Source organism: Sinocyclocheilus anshuiensis, unplaced genomic scaffold (genome assembly GCF_001515605.1).
Source record: "Sinocyclocheilus anshuiensis isolate Anshui unplaced genomic scaffold, SAMN03320099.WGS_v1.1 scaffold373, whole genome shotgun sequence".
NCBI classification, from domain to species: domain Eukaryota; kingdom Metazoa; phylum Chordata; class Actinopteri; order Cypriniformes; family Cyprinidae; genus Sinocyclocheilus; species Sinocyclocheilus anshuiensis.
Window position 1 is genome coordinate 136,101 of NW_015537962.1, and position 10,003 is coordinate 146,103.

A 10,003-nucleotide genomic window follows, 5' to 3' on the forward strand; every position below is an offset into this window, starting at 1 on the left:
AATGTAGGCCTGTTACATTCTTATTTTTATTAGGCCTATTATTATTAAGTTACTTTTATTATTAAATTAAAATTACAATTAATTTGCCCAGCAATAATTACCGCATAACTGACGTGCTGCGAGGATAACAAAAGATGTTTAGCCTATCCTCAATTAAAATGTTTTTAAAAACAGTCTACGAAGAATTATATACCTATAATTAAAATATTAACACTGCAGTCATCGATAAAAATCAATGAAATAAAAAGCTTTTATTCCAAGCACCGACTGTAAATAACAACCTGTTTAACACGAAATATGTTTCTTCTAATTTTTTTTTCACTATGTACGGGCCACAAGAGAAATATTAAGGGAATAAATTAAAACAGTTAGCTATATATACCGTTATCAGCATATGTTGAAGTAGATTCGTCTCTGAGAGAGAATGCGGCGTCAGATGCCGAAAGCGCCGTCATTACTCCGTCATTCCGTTTTTACTTTCACTTTCTGCATATAGTGAATTGACTGAGATTATAAGACGTTCACCGGCATAACTCTTGCGAAAAGTTTGCATGTTGCCTGTGTGATATCCATTGGCTTGCCTTCATAAAACAGAAATATTTCCAGCATTGCGACAACCAATTAGCCCCGTACAGAACATACCGAACCGAACCGTGACACCACTGTGTCGTATCGAACCAAACCGTGAATTCTGTGTACCGTTACACCCCTAAATATATATCAATGCATACTGCTTGAATTTATTGAGGGTGTTTTTAACAATGATAATGCCTGTTGTTTGAACAGGTTTTATAAATGTTTTGAAACGAATGTAAAAGAATGTAAAAAAAATGTATTACCGTTAAAGCTACACTATTTTGAAAACACCAAGTTTTTAGTTTCACTGCTTGTAAATGTGGTAAAGTTAGTTATGATGAGGATGACGATGGGCCCATGTGTGCTATCTGTGTACATGTGCTTTTCATGGCCGTGTGTATCCTGTGGTGTTTTTGCTCACGGTTGGTGGCACTGGAAGTGCCTGTGAACAATATTCTTGATTAATTGAAGGAAGCCTGTCTGCTGACAGCTCAGTGAAACTAGATCTTGTTTTAGCATTAGATTTATGACCACTGCAACCTGCCAGTAAATATATTACAGCCTCTTACAAGAATATATATGCTTCGATTAAATTAAAACAGGACAATAGATAGGCACATCCACATAATTACTCGCTGCATTAAATCCTTCTTGGCTATGCATTAACGATCCATTCTGACTAATATCTTGTTCTTCAAGTGTTGTTGTTTTTGTGTGTGTGTGTGTGTGTGTGTGTGTGTGTGTGTGTGGGGGGGGGGGGGCCCAAAATCCAGCATAGAGTCATCCTTTGGCTGCCTCCAGTACCATTAAAGTGGACAGATGGAATTGAGCTCCTTTGGGCCTGTAAAAGTAATTTCTTTATACCAGCTACTAATGTCATCCCACAGTGGTGCTCCGTTAGAGGGGAAAGCTGTCATATTGCAGTTTCTAAAACATTCATCTTGTGTAGTCAGACTTTTGACTAAAGTATGGTCCACTTTACACTTTATTTTGGCCAAGATTTGACCATTTAGACATGTAATGCAACCAACCACAGTTCATTTGGTTTTTAGTTTAGGGGCCAGTATGTTTGAAATGGATTATTACAATCAGTGTTGTTTTAGAATCATTGAAATACTATTATAGTTTTTATTAATATTTTGAATTAGTTTTTGTTTTTATATTCTATCATTTTTGTTTTCATTTTAATTTTATTTAAAGTTTTCATTTTTTGTGTGTGTTTTTGTCATTTTTGTATTTTTAAATATGTCTACATAGCGTTTAATAATTTTTTATTCAGTTTTAGTTATGTAGGTACATCAGATTAAATGAAATGAAAATTAGAAATGTTGCCTTGGCATCTAGTTGATTTTAATATATTTCAGATTAAATTCATTTTATTTCCAGTAATGAAAATTTGTTATGGTTTTAGTTAACTATAATAACCCTTATAACAATACTTCGTATATTACAGTTTTTCTCAGTACAAATTCTGACAATGGACTTTCTAATTTTGTATTTTCGCCTTTGTGCCCATATTTCTTTTTCTTTTCTATATCACAATGACATTGTAATGTGTGTGTGTGTGTGTGTGTGTGTGTGTACTTATGCTACATTGTGGACCAAATGTCCCCACAAGGATAGTAAAACCTGATATTTTTGACATTGTGGGGACTGGCCTGCGGTCCCGACGAGAGGGGAAAAAAATATTAAAAATGGTAAATGATGTTTATCTGAAAGTGTAACAATACAAACAGGTTTTCTGTAAGGGGTAGGTTTAGGGTTAGGGTTGGGTTAGGGGATAGAAAATATTGTTTGGTCAGTATAAAAGTAATCTAAGTCTAGGGACAGTCCCCACAATTCACAGAAACAAACGTGTGTGTGTATGTTTTTTGGTCAGACCACTAGTAAAAGTGTAACTTTGTAAGCTTTATAAATTTTATATACAGTTTTTCTCAGTCGCTTTGGTGCATTTCTCAAATCAGAAATGAAATTCTCAAAACTACTTGTACAACCTCCACATCATCTAGTCATTTGTACACATCATAAAAGCAGTTTCTCATTCTTTTGAACACGTTGCGATTGCTTTGGTACCTTCATGCAACTGATTATGCACATTTGTCTGCGGTTTCCTACATTATCAGTTGCTAATGTCATGTTGCTCAAAATGTATTATATAGTTCTCTGTGCAATAGTCTTACCCCTCAAAACATCTAGTCTTTAGTTCATCGTATAAGTCATTAAATGCAAAATGGTTCATCTAGTTGTCATAAACCGTCAAGCACATTTTTTACACATTATTATTAGACTTTTTGTAAATTTGGCATGAATTATGCAAGTGAATCTTGACTTTCACTAATGAAGAGAATCTTTTGAGAGATGAACTAAAGATTTTGAGTAAGTTGCAGGCTTTTGCAGGTAATCCATTGTGTGGTGCTGTTTGTTCAAATTGTTTTGAGAAATGCACATACATTTTTGCAAATATTAAGGATGATTTGAGAAATGCACCAAAGTGACTGAGAAAAACTGTAACATATTTAAAATGTGATTTAAAAGAATCCAGGTCTTAGGTTTGCTGTACTTTTTTTGCACAATTTTGTGATTATATATCAATATGGCTATAAAATAATGATAATAATAATAATTAGTTTAGTTGTAGTAGTAATTAATATCTAAAACATTACTAAATAAAAACAAAATAAGAAATATTACTATTGTAATATTTCATTATAAAACATAAAAAATGAAGTATTTTAGAAAAAGAAAATTTTCTTAACTGTAAAATTAAATTGCAAATGTTTATGGACATCTTTATTTCTTCATTTTCAAATGTTAAACCATCAAACTTTTATTTTGATGGGAAATTTATTTTGATGGTGCTTATATTTATTTAATTAAATCAAAGCCTTTGTAATTTAATAATTGCACTAAGCCATATCGTGATTTCAGTTTTATTTCAATTAACCGTGCAGCCCAATTAGATGGTCTGTGCATGGTCTGCTGTCACTTTAAGAGGATCTTATGTGTAGCGGTAATGACATTGAGTTGCTTCTCTATTGCAGCGTGAGAGTGTTTGACTTGCGTACGGGCTCCTCAGTCGTCTCTTTATATGCCCATCACATGGGCGTGACCACCGTCCAGGCAGATGATTGGAAGATCGTGAGCGGCGGTGGCGAGGGATTGGTCAGTGTGTGGGAGATGAGGATAGGAGCCAAACTCTGGGAAATGCACAACAGGTGAGAATGCTCATTTTATTAACATTTTTCACAGACGAATGAGTGAATAACAATTCTGCCATCATGTACCCATCAAAAAAGATAAGGCATTTCTTTAGCTCAAACAGTGGAGCATGGTGCTAGCAACACCAAGGTCATGGGTTTGATTCCTAGGGACTGATGACTGTAAATCACTTCAGATAAAAGTATCTGCCAATGCATGCATTTGAAAATAAAAACTAAGCATTTAAATATTATCAAGACATACTATTGGGAGTATATACTATTTATATGCTTTTTATGTAAGTAGTCTGCTATACTGTTATAAAGATCTTATTGATTTACATTACAAGCCATCAGAATTTTTATCATACAAATATCAGCAGCTGCACCAAAATGCATATTTTTGCTCCGTTTGGGCCACTGAATAACATTGAGGCATTTCTTTCCTCCATGAGTATGAGCTCATATTCTCCTATATCATACTATACGAGCCATGAAAGCCTGATGTAGCAAATATGAGATTCAACAAAAACATTTTTCATTTAAAAAAATGGGTCTATTATGTCATATATCAGACTTTACAGGGTTAAGATGATCCTGATGTGATTGTTTTCAAAAGCAGAAGTGCCTGACAACACGTAATTGTTCTGTGTGTGAACAGACACCCGGTTCGCCACATACGGTTCAACACCAGCACCCTGGTGACGGCCAACGTCCCTGATGAGAAGAACCCTCGCGGGGCTTGTATCACAGACGATGACCTCACCGCTCACCGCAGGTAACAACACATATTACTTTATGTTGTGCTGTCTTTGCTATTATGTTCCCACCTGTTTATTCTGTGCTTTTATTTTTCTTTAGGTACAGAGGGCTGATCTGTCACTATGATTTCTCTATGGACTCGTCGACCCCGGATCACGTTCTGCCCATCTGCAGGTCCAACTACACGGAGTCCTCTGGATACAACTATAACATAGGCTTGTCGATGCCATATGACATACTGAAAAGCCCTTAGGTTGGCTTTCAGGATCAGTTGCAGTGGGAAGATTGATATTGAATTTGATATTTTAAAATGATCCGGGGTCATATTCCTTAAAACTAATCAATAATACAATCAAAAACAGTGTAATTTCAAAGCTCTGTGTCTGGATGGCCCATTAAGATGTATGGACTAGAATTGTGTACATTTTTTTGCTCATTTTAGTATACAATATTATAATATTAAATCACCATCTGAGAAGATGAAATACAAATGATACAAACTGAAGTTTTGGTGGATTCATAACTCTCTGCAGTCAGTAATTCACCACACAAAGGTAGTATGATTTATTTATTTATTTCATATTTGAAAGAAGTCTCACCAAGGCTGATTTTATTTGATCTAAAGTACAGTATTTTAATATAATAAATACAATTTATTCCTGTGATCAAAGCTGAATTTTCAGCATCATTACTCCAGTCTTCAGTGTCACATGATCTTTCAGAGATCATTCTAATATGCTGATTTGCTGCTCAAAAAACATTACTTATTATTTTTTGTTGAAGCAGTGATATATATTTTCATAATGCTTTAATGAATAGAAAGTTCAAAAGAACAGCATTTATTGGAAATATACATTTTTAGAACGTTATAAATGTCATTACTGTTACTTTTTAAATCAATTTAATGCTTCCTTGCGGAATAAAAGCATTAATTATTAATTTCTCAAAAAAAAAAAAAATTTGACCAGTAGTGTACATTGTTATGCACACATACCATGTTTATCTTTTGCAAGTGAAGCTGTAATTAACCTGGTCTTGTGCCTTTCCTCTTGTGTAGTCTTGTTTTTCGAGCATGAGAACATGGCATATACCTAATTTGGCTTCGACCAAGTAAAAGATGAATTTGCACCAAATACCACAGTTTGACTGAACACACAACCTAAATATGGTATGGAATGCATTTTGTAACCTTGCATAGATTCAAGATTTCTGACAGAATGCATCAAAGGAAAAAAAAATTACTTTTAAAACTATGATTATTTTATTTGTTTCAATATAAAGAAAGGCGGTAAGACAGTCAGAGTGGTAAGAGTTTCAACTGGCAATAATAAAAATATCATTTTTATATCATTTAATAAATGCTGTAAAACTTTACATACCCTGTAATACATTTTAATATATAACTTTAGTGGAAGGAGGCCAGATGGATTAAACGTTATTATATAAGAGGGCAAATGCACAAGGGCAACAAAACATTCACTCCCTACTGTTTTTGAAGTGAATGATAAGATTTGTGGATTCATTAACTTAGCGTGTGGAGTGTTTCAGCACTGGTTTGATTGTTGATTTTGTAAAGACTTCCTCCATTATAAAATCAGCACTTTGCTCAGAAGGGAAATTTATGATCACACGGCTCAATTCCACTGTTACATAGCATCTGAAAGTATGTATGAATCAAAATGCCTTGCATTGTACATATGTGAATATATGAAGTCACAAAAATAGCCGGGCTTCATGTGGTTGATAAATGTCTTCCAAATATATAGTTTATATATATATATATATATACATACATGTACATATACTTGGCATGTTTGGTTTGGACTCTGAAATGTAGTCATGTTCACTTGTAGACATGTCCATATCTTGATCATTGGAGATATTGCAGAGAAAGCTAACTCAATACTACGAGTTGAATACGTGGGACAAATTTTACACGTTTAGGTCTAAAATAACGACTGTGGTGACTATAAAGTAATGTTGTGAAGCGGAAATGACTCTCATTTCCCACATTGCATTGTCCTGGTGTCCAAGTTCCAAAAGTGAATATTCATCTTGGTCTCGATCTCTACATCTTTCAATATCTGCGGGAGAGACAGTTAAGTGTGAGGTATGAGCAGCATGCATGTTTTACCATTATATTTCATTATAATTCATATTGTAGAGAGCAAACCTGCATGAACTGTTCAAAGGTGATTCCCTCATAAAACTCATCAGGACCCTAAAACAAAACAAGTACCAGATCAACAGGTATCAAAATCACATTAGAGCTTTAAAATGTCCAATTCCATCATGGTTTGCCAGCGTACCATCTGACCCACAGTGACACTCGCCACCTCCAGCATTGCAGCGTCTGAAATGGCTTTGGCGGTTTCTGCTCCTATGGTTTCATAGCTGGACAGCAGCTCCTCCACCACCTAGAATCACAGTCACACAGCGGTCAAACAAGCCATGACTGCGTTTGTAGTTTTATATCAAATAAGAAATGAATCTTACACGTCTGTATTCGTCCAGCGTGATGATGCCGTCCTTGTCAGTGTCATGCATGTTGAATAGAACTAAAGAGAAGAAGATATGCAGTTTATCAAAATGAAAATGTAAACCTCCAAACTATATTAATGCTGAAAGAAGTTGCCAAAAATAGTCTTTCAAAATTATAAATGTTAAAAGGGAAGTGGTGATGCTTAACCTTTTTTTAGAAATAAAATAAATATTTACTGAAATAAAATAAACATAAAAAACGCATTTATTTCAGCTATTTGTCAAGGCAAAATTGTTCATTTCTGTTTAGTTTGTGTTTACATAATATATGTGTGTGTACTGTGTAATATGTATATGTAATATATATTTATATATAATATAAATCATATATATATATATATATATATATATATATATTACACACACTACTGGTCAAAAGTTTGGGATCAGAACAATTTTTAATGTTTTTTTACAGGAGTTTCTTATGCTCATCAAGGCTGTATTTATCTGATCAAAAATACAGGAAAAAATTTAATTTTGTGAAATATTATTACGATGTAAAATAACGTTTTTCTGTTTTAATATTCATTAAAATCGAATTTATTCCTGTGATGCAAAGCTGAATTTTCAGCAGCATTACTCCAGTCTTCAGTGTCACATGATCCTTCAGAAATCATTCTAATATGCTGATTTATTATCAGTGCTGGAAACTGTTGTGCTGCTTAATATATATGTTTTTTGGAATCTGTGATTTATATTTTTGAATAAATGCTGTTCTTTTGAACTTTTTATTCATCAAAGCATCCTGAAAAAAGTATCGCAGTTTCCAAAAATTGGAAAAAATATTTATATATATACACATAAATATACACAGTACATATATTATGTAAATAAACTTGAATTTTGGATTTGATTAATCGATTTGACAACGCTATTAGATACTAAAATAACTAAAAATAACCCAAAAATATATATAGTATCTACATATTTTAATAAAAACTATGTAAAGTAGATATATATTAAAAAAAAAACTAATAATAAAATAAACACAAAATTACTCAAATTTCCTAAATAAAATGAAGACAGAAATTCAAATTATGAACAAAAATTATAATAGTATATCGATGATACTAAAATAACACTGATATGTGTAAAACTTGCACAGACTTCAGCTTGCTTGGATTGAAAGAACATCTGTATTCTCACAGCGTAGTTTCTCCTTCTTGACGTTTTTCATCTCCTCGTCTGCAGTGCGTGGTTTGGGTGGTCTGAAGAAAGACAGGACCGTTACGAATTCCTCAAAACCGATCTCCTGCAGACAGCCCTTCTCTTTTTCACCCATGTTCCTGCATGAAAGCACACAGACATTAGCACTCAGTATGTTTAGAAGCATGACAGAATGATTTGATTAAATTTGGATAGATGCACCCCTCAAAATAAAGGTCTGAAAAGGGGGTTTTCACAGCAATGCCATAGAAGAAGCATTTTTTGGTTCCCCGAAGAGCCCTTCAGTCAGCAGTTTTTAAAATAACCATTTTTTGTTTCTTAGTGTGAAGAACATTTCAACAATCTAAAGATCCACTTTCCACTATAAAGAACCTTTTGTGGAATGGAAAGGTTCAATGGGTGTTAAAGGTTTTTCATGGAACCATCAATGCCGATACGTCCAACTTTATCCGCTTACAGTATACTCGTGTAGAGGGAGTGTATCTCAGCAGCTTTGCAAAATGTAAACTATATTATCACCCAGCTCTGCTCAATGTGACTATAGGGCATGAATATATTAAGATATTATAAATACTAACATCATGATTTTCTGTCAAGCTGCTTTGAAACAATGTGTATTGTAAAAGGCACTATACAACTAAATTTGATTCGACTTGATTTGAATTTGACAGGTATTCCAGAGGTTCCCAGTACACATTTTGAATGTCTCCCTAATGTGACGCCTATGGAGCCGATGATTTGATTCAGGTGTTTGATTAGTGTGCTTTGTTGGGGTAGCTACACAAGAGACTGAACTGGGAAATACTGCGGTAAACTACTTACTAAGGTAGGTTTATTTCTGAAAGTCCGTTTCAGTGTAGACAGTGTATCTCAGCTTTTTGCACAGAGACAACTGTACGAAATATTTCAAGTTTGTTCATGTTAATTCATGTTCATGTTTGTTAAATAGTAACTATAACTTTTGGCTAAATAAATGCTACTGAACGTTCTCCATTATTATCCATGAGGGACATTCATTAAGGTTCATTAAAGTCATGTTGTCACACTATATGGGGTTTATTGCAACAACTGGAACCTAAGTTTTTTTTTTTCACTCTATATTGAGAAGAATACCGTCTTGTGAATTATAAAATACAGGATACTATCAAAGTAAATTAAAAATATGTACACTCTAAAAAATGCTGGGTTAAAAAGGGACAACCCCAGCTATTGGGTTGTTTTGACCCAGCGGTTGGGTCAAAACAACCCAATCGCTGGGTTGTCCCTTTTTATCCCAGCATTTTTTAGTGTACACTCTAAAAAATGCTGGGTTATTTTTTTTTTAACCCAAATGCTGTGTTGAGCAATTTTTTGGGGGTTATTTTTTCAGTGTTTGGGTAGTTTTTGTGTTACCCAGCTCCTGGGTCAAATGTAACAACCCAGTGTTTGGGTTGTTTTGCAGCTCCTGGGTCAGACATAACAACCCAATGTTTGGGTAGTTTTTGTATTACTCAGATCCTGGGTCAGATGTAACCCAGCGGTTGAGTTATTTATCGCGGGGATTTTGCGTTCTCTTCTGGAGAGAACAGTTCTAAGCGCCATCGAATTGATGCATTTCTTCGGTAAAATACAGGTTTGTGTACATTTTATTTTATATATAAAATCGCTACTGTGCTGTATATCGTTCAATTTCATGCAGAGCAACATACACTCTAAAAAATGCTGGGTTAAATACAACCCAGCGCTGGGTAAAATAGGGACAAACCCAGCAATTGGGTTGT

At 34.1% G+C, this 10,003-nt stretch overlaps 2 protein-coding genes across 2 annotated transcripts in view; one reads left to right on the plus strand and one right to left on the minus strand.

Moving 5' to 3' along the window:
- The window catches only part of fbxw8 (F-box and WD repeat domain containing 8), a 26,408-nt gene extending 21,291 nt beyond the window's left edge, over positions 1-5,117 (plus strand). Inside the window, exons 9-11 of the mRNA XM_016458861.1 lie at positions 3,618-3,791; positions 4,435-4,551; positions 4,635-5,117. Of these exons, the coding sequence (XP_016314347.1) occupies positions 3,618-3,791; positions 4,435-4,551; positions 4,635-4,788 (445 nt within the window). The 3' untranslated portion in view covers positions 4,789-5,117. The remainder of the gene's footprint in view (positions 1-3,617; positions 3,792-4,434; positions 4,552-4,634) is intronic.
- Positions 5,118-6,437: 1,320 nt separating this feature from the next.
- Positions 6,438-10,003, minus strand: part of LOC107667246 (calcineurin B homologous protein 3-like) — a 7,484-nt gene continuing 3,918 nt past the window's right edge. The window contains exons 4-8 of the mRNA XM_016458868.1: positions 8,223-8,362; positions 7,032-7,093; positions 6,845-6,952; positions 6,709-6,756; positions 6,438-6,619 (exon numbers count right to left, since the gene is read on the minus strand). Of these exons, the coding sequence (XP_016314354.1) occupies positions 6,536-6,619; positions 6,709-6,756; positions 6,845-6,952; positions 7,032-7,093; positions 8,223-8,362 (442 nt within the window). The 3' untranslated portion in view covers positions 6,438-6,535. The remainder of the gene's footprint in view (positions 6,620-6,708; positions 6,757-6,844; positions 6,953-7,031; positions 7,094-8,222; positions 8,363-10,003) is intronic.